Genomic DNA, 14,993 nt, shown 5'->3' with positions numbered 1-14,993 from the left:
GCAGTTTTAATCAATTCAGATTTAGGTACTCATATCTTCATGGGTCCTTTTGGGTTAGTTCTAGAGGTTTTACTTTTCCTCCCTTGTACCTTGGGGTGAGTGCTGAGTAGCTTCTGATCATTCAATACTTTAGGTTTAACACCTTTGGGTATTGTTTTCTCAGAAGCAGTAACTGCTTTGTTCTTCTGATCCTTTGGCTTTAGGATTTTAGATTCTGGTTTAATCAGACTCTGAGGAACAGGTTCTGATCTTTTCAGAATTTTAATCTTTGAAGTCTTAGGATCAGATTTTGGCATAACCTTAGACTTGAGGTTTTCTGGCTTTGATGTAATCTTAACCTTAGAACCAGAAGCTTCAGGTTCTGACTGAACAGTAGTTACAGCATCAGTACCTTCAGGCACAAAGGTGGATTTCAATCCATCCTTGATACAATCACAGTAGCTCTTGAGACTGTACTCTTTGGATTTCTCCTCAAATATCCAATCCCTTTGCCATTGTTTTTGTATGTGTTGTAGATCATAGAAACTACTTTGCTTCTGTCTATGCCAGCCATAATAAAATCATCCAAGGCAATTTCATGTTTATTGTCTGAACCTTTATCACATTTTTCTTGTAGCTTCTGACAAAGAATCTTGAGTCTGTCTTCATATGTTGTTGATATGAAGTTAAACCCTTTGAGTTCTTCTTCAGAAGCTTTCAGTTCCAATAGAGTTGTTTTTTGTTGTTTCATTAAATCGACATATTTTTCTTTTAAATCAGACAACTCATTGGTTCTGTGTTCAAATAGTGATAAGAGTTCTTTTAGAGAATCAACAAGTTCTTGTCTGGGGATCTTGGAATATACCTTATTTTCATCTTCTGAATCTGATTCATCTTCTGATACTGCTTCTGATGATACTGTTGCCACTAACCCCATGGCTGCTTTTGCATCATCATCTGCTTCTTCTTTATCTAAACCAGATTCACTGTCCAGATCTTCCCAGGTCGCTATCAAACTCTTTTTGATTTGCTTTCTGAATTTGCTAGAGCTGAAGCTTGGTTTCTTGGGTCTGCTTTTAGACTTCTCCTTCTGAAGATCAGGGCAATCAGCAATGAAATGACCATGCTTCTTACAGTTGAAGCACCCCTTCTGATCTTCTTTCCTGGAGTTCTTATAGCCACCCCTCTTGCTCAAAAACTTCTTCTACTTCCTTGCCAGATACTCAAGTTTGTTAGACAGCATAGCCATCTTCACAGAATGATCTTCATCAGAATCTCCATCAGGTGATTCTTCTTCAGATTCACTGGCCTTGTAAGCTTTGGAAGATTTGGAAGACTTTCCTTTAGATGGTAGAGCAATAGATTTACTCTTCTTAGAGGACTCATGCTCATTCAGACTCATTTCATGTACCTTGAGGGAACTGACAAGATCTTCAACACTCAAAGTGTTTAGATCCTTAGCTTTCTCAATAGCAGTTACTTTGGGTCTCCATCTAGAAGGCAAGCTTCTCAGAATCTTGCTAACATGATCAGAAGTAACATAGCTCTTCTTCAGTATTTGCAGTCTAGATACTAAAGTTTGAAATCTTGAGTACATCTCCTCTATACTCTCATCATCCTTCATCTTGAACAGCTCATACTGATGAACTAGCATTAGGGCCTTTGCTTTTCTAACCTTCTTGCTTCCTTCGTAGTTGGCACGGAGTGATGCAAACATTGCCTTAGCAGTGGATTTATCACTCATCTTCATGTATTCAGTACGAGGAATAGAAGCAACAATAATCCCTCTGATCTTGTGATGCTTTTTATAAAGCTTCTTCTGAGCAGGAGTGTGTATTTTTCTGTCAATAGCAGCTCATTCTTCATCCAAATCCAAATCATCAACTCCATCTTCAAGAATATCCCATAGTTCTTCATCCAATCCCATGATATAGCTGTACATATTGGTTTTCCACCATGAAAACTCTTCTGGATCTCCATTGAACTTTGGAGCTTTTCCAGAATCTGATTTCCTTTCAGCAGTATCATAGTCATGTTTGACACTATTGTATTTTATAGAAGTAGTTGATTCCTCTCCATCAGACATGTTTTTCTTGGATCTTGATCTGTCACACGGTTAAGTGCTATGATAACAGAGCAAGCTCTGATACCAATTGAAGGTGAGAAAAACACAAGAAGGGGGGTTGAATTGTGTTTTCTTTTTCTCTCAAAAGTTACTTCTTCTGATAATACTTCAGAAGCAGTTTGGGAATGCTTCTGATGTAATGACCAGAATCAGATATGCAGCGGAAAAGATCAAAGTAGAGAAAAGAAGAATATGACACAAGCAGTTATCCTGGTTCCTTCCACAAATCGGAAGTAGTCTAGTCCCCCTTGAACTTCCAAGGAGATTTCACTATAATCACAAAGATTACAAATGCTCAATACTCTCTAAGTATGAGACTTCTCAAAATGCTCAAGCACACAGGCAAGAGTCTTCCAATGCTCAAGCACTAAGCAAGAGTCTTCTAATGCTCAAGTACGCAGGCAAGAGTCTTCTGATCAAACAAAAAATACAGGGAAATATGTTTGACTTAAACACTTGATATACAATCAGTGGTGTTCACAATACAATACAATAAAGACTATAGACTTGTGAATTTCTAAGATGTATCAAATCAGTGCAGAAATTCAATGTGCTTTGATAGAATCAAATTGACAGAATTTTGGCGCTTTTTAACTTGTATATCTCTATCTCCAATCTTCAAGTCTTCACTCCTTTATATAGAGGCGTGAAAGAGACGTTGAGATGATTAGCACGTCTAAAGAGTCGTTGAGTTCCTTTGATCATCCACCAGTAATCCTTTGCCTGATTTGGGTGTAGTCCTTTGAAGAATTAGCTTCAAATTCATTCCCATCTTGAAGGAACAATTATGCAGGCATAGCTGTTGTCTTGTCTTGTAGCGTGGACAAAAACAGAGTAGTGGAGGTAGTGGTTGTAGACTTGTACTTTGTCAACTCTGTTAACGAAGGACAAGTACTCAGTGCTCTCCAAATGACCGTTGATACCTCACTTTCAATTCTTCGTTCTTCTTAGACGAGGTTGAAATGTTAAACAGCTACTTTGAATCTTCAGTTTGAATTTTACTGATCAAATGTAACTTCTGGTGATGATTTTGCTTATGATGAAAACCTTGCTTCTGATGACCTTCTGCTTCTGATGAGCTTCTGCTTCTGATGACGTCATCACTTCAGAAGCACTTCAGCTTCAGAAGCACTATTGCTTCAGACGCAGTTTTCTTCAGATGCTTTGAATTCCTTTGCTCTCCATTGTTCTTCCAAGACCTATTGAAATTACTTGACTTGCCTGTACACTTGAACAATTATTAGCAATAACCAATTGACAATTTTTAATACCTTGTTATCATCAAAACTCATTAAGGTTTATTGTGAAACATATTTTGTTCCAACACAATATGTTGAAACAAAATGTGTTTAACATTGCCACCTTGTGTTTAACATTGTTACATGTGTTATTTGTATTGATAATTGAGGGTATTTTTGAAAAGAGAAAAAGTCAACCTAAGAGAACAAAAAGGGTTATTTTCTTTATATATAGTATAAATTCATATCATTTTAAACCTCGTTTATGCAATATCCCTGTTAAGCGAGACAACTATTTTATTAGTATTATTATATATCTTAATATAAACAATGTATCAATTGTATATCGATAAAATTAATAGAACCTTTGTTATTTTATTTGATTACTAGTATGATACAATTAATATACTCATAAATTTTATCAAAAAACAATTACTTTAAATTGCATTGAAAAATAATTTACTATCCATAGTTTAGTGCCGCCTACTACCATCCTCTCTATCCAAATTCAAACCAGTTCTTACTGATGTGACCACGACTTCGTGGTCGTGTACAATCAACTCTCAAGGATGCGTCACCATCGAACCCTAACTAAGGCGCTCAACGTCGCATGATGCTAACATGGTGCGTCATCACCAACATCATCATTCCTTGCATTTGTGACTCTCAAAACGCATTTGTGTCGGTATTTTTAATTTGCTTATGTTTCTAGGTGTGGTGTATCTCGCATTTGGGTTCATTGTTGCATTTCTAGGTCGTGTTTCTCACATCTCGGTTCACTATTCTTTTCCCATCTATGGGTTGCTGACCACGCTTCTGCCCATTGATCTAATTTGATATACCCCTTTTTTGATCTGACCTTTGTTTGTTTTGTGAAACTTGGTTTTAGTCGGTTCATATGCTTCATAACCCATTTAGTGTTTAAAGTGAAGCATCGTCATCTCTGCAACCTAGGCTACCATCTTCATTGGGATTTTTTTCTTGGGATTGTAAGCTTCACGATCTAGACGATTTATGATGTGATGTTGTTTTTGTTGTTTAGTTTGTTGGTGTAATTGTTGGGTTTCTTCCTTCATATTGGCTTTAGACTCTTTGGCTCGAAAGAACTTCGGCTTCACGCTCTATATGCTTTCTTGTGTTTCAACTCATTTGATGGTCGTCGATGCTTGTTGTTGTCGGCTTTACCGCATTTAGTTGTTGGTTAGTATGTTTGCTTCAATGTTGGTGGACGGGTTCACTCGACCATTTTCAAGATCTGGGTTATGTTTTCTTGGGCCCGTCTCTAGTTTGGTGATCTTGAACGTTCACACGCCATATATTTTTTTGCAATCTAGTTTCATGCCCATACGCTCGTTTGATGGGTTATGCTCATGATCGGTGCTCGTTAGCTTCAAATCTTATTTTCTACTCGCTAGTATTGTATGTTTATAATATTCCCATCAGGGTTTCTTGAACTTTTGTGTATTTTAGCTTTGTTTGTACTATCAGTTAGGGTGTGTCGATTTGGAGTGTGAGGATTTTTCCAGCCAATATTTATATTTTTTTATTTTAATCTACTATATCGTTCCCTTAAAACCAAGAAAATAAAATACTCCTGTGTTTGTTGCCATACTTTCATTTGAGTATTGTTTTTCTACTTCGCACAAATCTATACAAAAAGAGGTATCAATTTCGGTATCTACTAATATGATCAAATATTTTTGAAAAATAAGATTAAAACTCTTTTTATAATGTTCTATGAGGATAAAAGCGTTTTTAAGTTGATACCTTGTTCGACGCATGTCGAGAAGATAATGTGCTTCTTCTCAAGGTAAAACATACAACTAATATGTAAAAAAGAAATATTGCATTGATATACATGTAATAGGTAGGATATGCTAAACATGGAGCATGATGAAAGATCAACGTGGCCATTTACTTACTGCACAAGAGTACAAGATGCCTGAATTGAACACAGAATGTATCAAACTGATATTTTGTTTCCCTTGAAGAAATTTTGCACTGAAGGTAGCATTATTTTGTGTCATTTATTTTAAGATTTTTGTTTAATGCACATTAACAGAATAAAAGTTCAGATCAAAATTTTATCAACTAAATTTACAATGTTATTTCTTCAAAACTTTCATGATTGTCCCTGACTTCCCCTATATGATTCATAAATTTAGAAACTATCAAACTTCAACCATTGGACCTTTATTTAAAAAAAAAAAAAAAAAAACATCATAGTACATTGGATTTCTATCTAGCAATTGCTTATGACTTTTGGCTAAATCAACAAAGGAGCTTCACCAACAAGCTTGATCTCCGATAGCTGCTGGAAGTTCAATCGAGGTCGCTCCCAAATCGCTGCTTGATAGACATTCACTTTCTCTCCATCCATGGACTTCAATGTTACGTCATAAAAGTTTCCATAAGTCAAGTACTGCTTTGAATCTATACCCTTCACAAACTTCAGATTTAAGTCCTGCATCAGGTTTAAAAAAAAAAAAAAAAATTAACTACATGATGTGGGCAAATATAAATAACAAGTGAATTCATACTTTATCTTAGTTTTAAGCCTCTGCAGATACACAGGAATGTTGAATAGTTTGATAATGTTGTGTTTCTGCCATCTAACAGGAAAATTGCTTTTCTCAAACAACCATTTGCTCTCAAGCAACATTAACATACGAAAAATGCCCCAGCTGCAGTTAACTGTCATTGTCTCTGACTAGACAGTAATTAACTGCCACCGGCTACATGAGAGGAACTTAACGGCAGCTGCGATTTGGACATATTCCAAAACTGAAAAACATGCAATTCATATGTTTAAAATTTTAAAAACTCAACCAAACTCCCTCAGTTTTTTTACAAGTGTTCCTAAATCTATTGCAATCAACATTTTTGTTTTATTTTTTACTTATGTTGAATTAAAATGGTGAAATGTTAGTGTTTAGGGTTTAATGAACTATTGATTTTTTTGTTAGCTTTTTATCATACATTTATATGTTTTTCAGATATGAGAGGACCGTGTACTCCGCAACATTGGACATGGGAGTAAGGTAGACGATCTTGCACATCCTTAAAATACTCTCGATCATGTTTCTAGTCTTTATCCTTTGCTTCAGACAGGGTTCCATAGTCTGAGGCATGCTATGCTTACTGCCCAATCTGGGAGGTGGCATGAGGAGAATAGTAGTTTCCATTCGCTAGTGGGGGAGATGATCGTCACATGGATGATATGGAGTGTCTACTACGCATCCCAATTGAAGGGATAATGTTGAGTCATGATAAAAAGGTCACTCGAGATAACGGAGTTGAATTTATGATTGAGTTGTTGGGAATTTCGAGTGTGTTGTTTTGGCAATATTTCCAAGCTTTTCGCTTTGGGACCAAGTTCTTTTTTCATTTGATTATTTGCATTAGCTTCTGGTTGGAACTGTAGTAGGTTGCTTTTTATTAATAGTTTAGTGTTTCTTTCATTTATCTACCTGCTAGTTGCATTGTTTGTATTAATATTTCAACAATGATATTGATAGGATACATAAAATATGGAGCGATTATGTGGTAACTCAACTAGTTCTAGAAGCAAATATAATGTACCTTAATCTCTTAATCTAAAATGATCTAATGTATGGGGTAATAGTTTGTTACGGTGCACTTGTCTTATTGTGGGTGTATGGAGTAATATTGAGTATCTTAGGGTGCATTTGTTTTATTGTGGGTGTGCATTTACGTAATCATTGTATGGTCACGTATCAATGAAGAGTTTTAGTATCTTTAGTTTTTTTATATCATTGGTTAGAGTAATTTAGTACTTGGTGATGATATTCATCACCTATCACATATTTAGACATTCTTTCTTTTTCGACACAATCATTCTCTCAACTTTCCCTTCTATCTCTCTATTTCAATCACATCACAAACATCCGTTATGATTCCATATACACCCAAAAGGAAGAAACAGGCACCACCTAAACGTGGGGAACCGCACATTCATCCCTATCTTCAAGTATAGAGCTTTCAGAAATATAAGCCCCACGCGCCGCCCCCAATAATAGTAAACCAACCAGATAACCATTGAATGGTTGTTGTGGAAAAGAGGGACAAATAGAGCTATGAATAACACCTCAAGGACAACTCGATAGACATGACCAAAATATCAACCTAGAACTTCATCGTTTCGCTCCTTCTCGAGTTGAGTGTTCTTTTTGTGCTTATTTCAAGTACACATATCATATCTATCACATCCCTCTATTTCTTTCTCTTAATAGGTACAAATGTGTATGAATTTCTATAGATAATTTTTCGTAGGGTTTAGTCTAGCAGCAAAGTACTTCTTGTGCTTTCGATTGAGAGTTGATAAATAAATTTGGACGATTCCAAAGAGAAAAAATAATAATAATAACAATAATAATCTAGAATTTGATATTGTGTTCATCAACAGCAAAACGAGCCAATTTATCGGTGGTAGGTGGATCGATTGGATTCAACTTCTTCACTACGGTTGAGGTCGTTAGGTCTTTATGGCTTTGCTCTCCTTGTGAAAATCCTGAAGGAGCATCACAACCACGCTTGAATTCTGTTAGCAGAATCCCCTTTGGCTGACATAACCGCGCCCGAATTTCTGCTTTGTAGACATTCACCGTCTCTCAATCCTTGGCCTCGAATGTGACATGATACAACTTTCCTCCAACAATATACTGCTTCAAATCTACACCCTTAACAAACTTCAGATTTGAGTTCTGCATTAGCTTTTATAAAAAATAAAAATAATTAAATGATGTGAACAAAATTAAATCATGTTTTAATCCTCGAATTCCCAAATATAGATTCTTTTATAACCTAAAGTTCTGGTCTGAAATAAGTAAACTCATATCAAGATATTACAACTTAGAATGAAGAATTAACAATGATAGTACATTGACCGATTGGAGCTTAACCAAAAGCTTAGAACATTAAGACATAAACAATTCCATACAGAAGAAAAATGTGAGAAACGGAAGAAAAAGAACCTCTTTTTTATTGTAATTAGCAATAGCAAAAATTATCATAAAATTATCATATGCATTTTCTGAAAACTACTCTTCAGAATTAGTAAATGTAGTGTTGGATGAATCATAAGATTGTGAGTGTGTGGAATTAGTATGAGATAAGTAACAAAAATCATTTTCGTTCGACGAGATCATTTTGTTCTGGTGTGTAAGCAAGATGTTGCTGTAAGCAAGATGGTTCATAAACTCATTAGAGGTGATTTCACCACCGCCATCACTTTAAAATATTTTGATCTTTCTGTCAAAATGTTCAAAAAAAAAAGTTTGAAATTTAAGAAAGCTTGTATAACAATAAGATTTATTTCTCAAAGGATATACAACAAAAATTACATATTACTGGAATGTTTGAGAGGAAATTGTGGGTATTAGTCCCCACAAATCATTTAACTTTGTGGGTAAGAATGAGAGTTTGACTATGTGTGTGTGAAACTGTGGGTGGATATGAATTTTTTTTATGCAAATTCCTTAAATGGGAATTATTTATTTATTTTTTGTTTTATTTATATGCATATGCTCTTGTCTCATTGTCATATTTAGAGTAAAAATTCATAACAATGGTTTTAAAACTAGACTACAATTACACTAGAAAAGGGATTAGAAATCTTGAATTAATTAATTTATCTGTGTAATTCTTCCAAATTAGACAACAATGACATGTTAATTACATATATTAGACTATTCATTTTTTTTTTATTTTTTTTTTTGTAACCAAAAAAAAGACTATTCATTTTGTTATTATATTTAATTAAACATCTTATATTAGAACGAAAGAAAAGTTTAATTCTTAGTTATTATGCATTATCTGATAGTATAAATAATTTAATTATAATTTGTGCAATGTTGTGATTAATTCACACAGCGATAACCATAATCTATATCGCAGCACTCATTACTGTCGAAATCGCAACAACCTTAACGCGACCTCGACGACTGCAACCACCACGACCGTTATTTAAAACCTTAAAAAAAACTACAAACATAGTCCATTGGATTTCTATCTAGCAATTGCTTATCGCTTTTGGCTAACTCAACAAAGGAGCTTCACCAAAAAAATGGAACTGCGATAGCTGCCCGGAGTTCAAACAAGGTCGCTCCCAAATACTAGCTTGATAGACATTCACCTTCTCTCCATCATTGGCCTCCAGTGTAACGTGATATATATAGACATTCGATAACCGTTTTGAATCTATACCCTTCACAAACTTCAGATTTGCATTCTGCATCAGGTTTTAAAAAAAAAAAAAAAAAAAGTTAAATAAATGATGTGGACAACTATATATATATAAAATAAGTGAATTCATATTTGAGTAAATAAACAATTAACCCTGATATTAACAAAACTTTAATTATTCTTCTTGAAATTGCACAACGTTAATCAATTTACTCTTCCGTCAAATTCTTCTGTTAGTCAACATGATGTTTCGCAAATAAAATTGAGAGTCTTGGGTATCTCCAAACCAATATCCATTCCAAATAAAATGGGCTTAATTACCTTTTTGGTCCTCTAACTATTTATGTATTTATGTGGATACCCATAAATAGTTAGAGGACCAAAAAGGTAATTTAGCCAATAAAATGCCTACTTATTTTTCATTTGATTTCCCTATTTATTCAATAACTTCTTAATAGTAACTTCCTAATAACATATTAACTGCATCCTAATAACATAATAATCAGATGTCTAACACATAATAATAACACTACAAAGTAAAGTCATAATATATAGCTGGCTAATCCAGATTTGTATCCATGTATGCAATCCTACCTAATAGTATTTTGAATCGCTTTTTTTTTCTATCAAAACAATGCTGAATTGAAATTCTTTTTGGAATTCTAGCTTATGAATCCCAACATAGGTCTCAAACACATCAATATTGCCAAATGGTGTTAGCCTCCATAGGGTAATGTTTATGTTGATTGTCACATGCTCATTGTATTCACAAATTTACAAAGAACTATTGAGTTTGGATTTCCATATCTAATAAAGTATTACATAGTGGTTTTGGCCTAGTATATTGTTTTGGTTTTTGTTATCTAAAATATTGGATTGTTATAAAGGATCCAGATGTTAATTGTAATATTTCATTGTAATATTGTAGAGTTTAAAGCGATATAACAATCAAAGTCGTACAATCTTGCGATTCAATAAGCCACCATCGATCTGGAGCGGGTTGAAGATCGGAAACTACGACAGATCGTGCGGCGCGCCGAGGAAATGCGGTAGATCGTTGGAATCGTCGTTTTTCTACGAATCTGGGAAGGTTTTCGGCCCGTTTCAGAAACTAATGACCCAACCCCATTCGGATTTGACCCTATCTTCTAATTTATTTATTTTTCCTCTTCAGTTTCATAATAAAAACTCATTTATTGGTTAAAAAAACATAAAAGCTTATTTATGATTTGGTTGCCCCAATGGATGTTGAAATGTCACGCAATAAACGTACCTGCTAATTACTTGCTATTCTTTAATTATTTTTTCCTTTTTTAATGCTTTTTTTTAGAGGACTTTTTATTTTTTACTCTAATTTGCTAAGTGTACTCTCTATTTTAAGTTATTTGATTGTTTTTAGCCTTAATAAATCTTATATTTAATATATTAATTCATCTATATTTTAGTAGTTATTTTTCTAACAAATTATTTTAATAGTTAATACTATTGGTTATTTATTTAACATATTAAAATAATATCGTTTAATAATATAATACTATATACTCAGTAATTTTAATTATTTTTCTTAATTATAATTTTGTTTTTTGTGAGATCTTACGATCTTTGTTATGATTTGCGATTTTTCGATACCCAAGCGATATTACGTGAGATCTTGATTTTGACAACCATGCTTCAGGTGGAATTTGCAAAACATCCTGTTGACTAACAGAAGAATTTGACAGAGGAGGTAAATTGATAAACCTTTGCAATTTCAGAGGGGTAATTGAATTTTTGTTAATGTCAAGGAAGATAATTGACGAAATTTACAATTTCAGTGAATAATTGCCTATTTACTCATTCATATTTGATGTTAGTCTTAACCTTCTACAGATACATAAAATGATCAAAGTTTGAAAATGTCGTGTTTTTTTACATTCTAGGATAGGTAGCAATAGGGCGGCCCACTTGCTTGCAAAGATGGCTCATGTTGATGTTGAGAGATATTGGATGGAAATTTCTCACCTCACTTCTAAAATTACTCATTAACTATACTAGCAGTTAACTGTCGTTCAACATTTTTAGCGGCAGTTAAATGCCGTCGAGGACTTTGGTTTAATCACTTTTTAAGTCAGTTCGACCAATCTTAAAAGTGTCTAAAGACAGTTAATTGTCGCCAAAAATTCCGAGCGGCAGTTATTGGCCATTGGTGTAGTGAATGCCACTCAACATTTTCTTATTGGAACGAAGAATAGTCCAATGAGATCCAAGCTCAATTGTACTTTGAGAAGCCTGTTTGTTAGTTAATATTTTTTTACGATTTCGATAAATAAAACCCTATACTCTGCAAGAATAGAGGCTCTCGAAATCTAGAGTTCAAAGGGCATTTATTTAGGGAGGAGTGAGTGGAGGAAGAAAGATTAATTGGGTGAAGTGAAAAAAATGGCATGTTAACCTAATGATAACGGAGGTATAGGAAAATAAATATGTGAGAGCGGTTAATTTGAGTCTTCTATCTAATTGGAGATGAAGACTTCTTGATCGTATGTTGTGGAAAGAAGTGTTTGTGGGGAAATATGGGGAATGGATTTTGAGTAGAGTGATTTGGGAGGATAATCTTTTCAATGGTGTGCATCAAGTTGGTGAGAAACATTTGTACTTTAGATGTAGCAGTCAGGGGTTGGTCCATGGGAAAACTAGTTTTTAAGCTCGAGAGGTGGATTGGAAGTGCATCTCTTCGCAATCAATTCCTACGATTGTTTTATTGATTTCTTCAAAAGGAATCTACCATATGTGATTTGAGGGCCTTTGAAGGAGGAGTGTCGAGATGAGTCTTTATCTTGCGGAGGATTTTGAGGGCCTTTGTATATAAAGTACCGCATACGTAAAAATTTAAAAGACAAGATAAAGCACCTTTTTGTTTTTGATATTGTGTTGATCAACAGCAAAACGAGCCAAGTTATTGATGGTAGGAGGATCGATTGGATTCAACTTCTTCGATTTTGTTGTGATCGTTAGGTCTTTGCAGCTTTGCTCTGTTTGGGAAAATCCTGCCGCCCATATACTAGCCGCCTTTGCTTTTAAATTTAGGAAAATACTAGACAAAACACTCTTAAATTCTGGAAACTTCTCCGAGTCAACAGAAGAAGCATCACCATCAAGCTTGAATTCTGTTAGCAAGAACCCCTTTTGCTGATATAACCGCTCCCGAACTTCTGCTTTATAAACATTAACATTCTCTCCATCCTTGGCCTCCAACGTGATATGATACAACTCTCCCACAACAGAGTACATCTTGAAGTATAAACACTTGACAAACTTCAGATTTCCGTTCTGCATTAGTTTTTTTTTTTTAATTATTAAATAATGTGAGCAAAATCAAATGATTGGAAACAATGTATCAAGGATTTTATAAGCTAGAGTTCAGCTGAGAGATAAGTAACGTCAGATGATGATATTATAACCAAGTATCAAGGAAACAATGTTTTGCTCCATACAATTGGAACTTAACCAAAAGGTTACAACATTGATATATAAACAATAATTCATAGAGAAGAAAAAATGTGAGAGACAAAAGAAAACAAACCTCTTTCTTATTGTATTCATCAATAGCAAAACAAGCCAATTCCTTAGTGGGATCAACTGCAAAACAAGCAAAGCTAAATCTTTAAATACATTCTTCTATTAAACGTTAACCATTAGAATATAATATATAAAACTGTATTCTTATTCAAAATGAAAGAAATCAATTTAGAAATTGCATCACCAGCAAGCCTGAACTCCGTTAGCTCCTCCTTGTTTAACCAAGGTCGCACCCAAATATTTGCTTTATAGAAATTCATTTTTTCTCCATCCTTGGCCTTCAATGTGACGTCATACGATATTCCTTCAACCATGTACGAGTTTACATCTACAACCTCGACAAACTTCAGATTTGCTTTCTGCATTAGGTTTTACAAAAAAATAAAAATAAAATTAAATGACGTTGACAAAATTGAATAACAACTGAATTCATAAGCTAGATTATGTAAAGTCAGACGAGTTATTGTTAGTTGTAATCAAAAAACGCGACTTAAATCCTGGTTTTTGCGACTTTGTGTAGCTTCAACGACTCAAATCCATAGCAAAGTCCCAAAAACAGGCAAAATCCTATCAAAATCGTGAAATCCGTTCAAAATCGCAGGATTTTGATGGATTTTGTTCATTTTTTGATAAGGTCAATTTTTTACCCGGTTCGTAAATTGACCCGATTTGAATCCATGACCCAGTTCTATAAATACCTAAAAGGCCAAAAAATTTCATTCTTTTACTTCCCCCACACTTCCTCAATAGTTACACGGGATTGTTCATATAATTGGCGATATATTCGTGATTTATGATTACATATAAGCTTTGCCATTAAATATTTTGTTAGGTCTCTAGTCTTTGCCTTGAAACTTAATAGCCTTACTCACTTGTGATCAAGTATTTTGTCAGACATTTAGGATTTTCCTTTAAGTATTTTGTCTAGGTCGTTATTTACCATTATTATGACTACTAAAGAATATTTACATATATTTAGTATTATATGTATTTTCTGTACTTTGAACTTTAGTCATTTATGACTATATGCAATTTATACATATATTTAGTATTATATTTGTTTTGGTAGAATCCTCGATTTTGATTGCGATTTTACGAGTCCCGACTTTGCTATCCTATATCAATTCTACACAACTCCTTGAGTAAAATCCTTCGATTTTGACTGCAATTTTATGAGTCCCAATTTTACTACTCCCTTTCGACTTAAAGTAAACTCCCGATTTTGATAACCTTGATTGTTACAATTTACAATAAAAAATGAAAAAAATAATATTACTAAAAGATGGGACGATAACTGAATGGTTAGAGCATTCATATATAAACAATTTCATACAGAAGAAAAATGTGAGGCAAAAGAAAAAGAACCTCTTTCTTATTGTATTTATCAACTGCAAAACTACCCAAACAACTAATGGGAGCATCAATCAGGCTCGTTCCGTCTTTATGAGACACATGTGAAACTTCTCTACTGAATATTCTCCTCGAACTCCAGATTACTAGGACCTCATTCTCCTATAAACCATAAGGTAGCATCAAAAATAGATGTGTCAGTTTCGGGCAATGACACAACCCTGAAACACTCGACATGCTTTGGATCATAAGTGTCGTGCTTCAGAACTTACAATAAACACGAAAATTGGAACATTAATATTACTGAACCATTGGACCTTAACTGAAAGATTAGAACATTCGTATATAAGCAATCACATAGGGAATAAAAACGTGAGAGACAAAAGAAGAAGAACCTTTTTCTTATTGTATTGATCAACAGCAAAACTAGCCAAGCGATAAGTGGGATCATAGAGCAATCTTGTTCGGTATTTAGATGCAACTTGTGAAAATCCTCTCGCCGCGGTTACTCTGAAATTTCGGAAAATAATGGCCGCCAT

The 14,993-nt window shown here is 34.2% G+C and overlaps 1 protein-coding gene across 1 annotated transcript; it reads right to left on the bottom strand.

Annotated features, from left to right (window-relative positions):
• Positions 1–5,608: 5,608 nt before the first annotated feature.
• Positions 5,609–14,993, bottom strand: LOC120579545 (multicystatin-like). The gene is made up of 5 exons (XM_039831968.1): positions 14,850–14,993; positions 13,289–13,463; positions 13,109–13,164; positions 12,436–12,855; positions 5,609–5,806 (listed from the first exon to the last, which is right to left on the bottom strand). Exons 1-5 carry the CDS (start codon positions 14,991–14,993, stop codon positions 5,609–5,611), a joined length of 993 nt encoding a protein of 330 aa, XP_039687902.1.

This window comes from Medicago truncatula, chromosome 3, assembly GCF_003473485.1.
Source record: "Medicago truncatula cultivar Jemalong A17 chromosome 3, MtrunA17r5.0-ANR, whole genome shotgun sequence".
Lineage (NCBI taxonomy): Eukaryota > Viridiplantae > Streptophyta > Magnoliopsida > Fabales > Fabaceae > Medicago > Medicago truncatula.
This window is presented reverse-complemented; position numbering and strand designations above follow the sequence as displayed.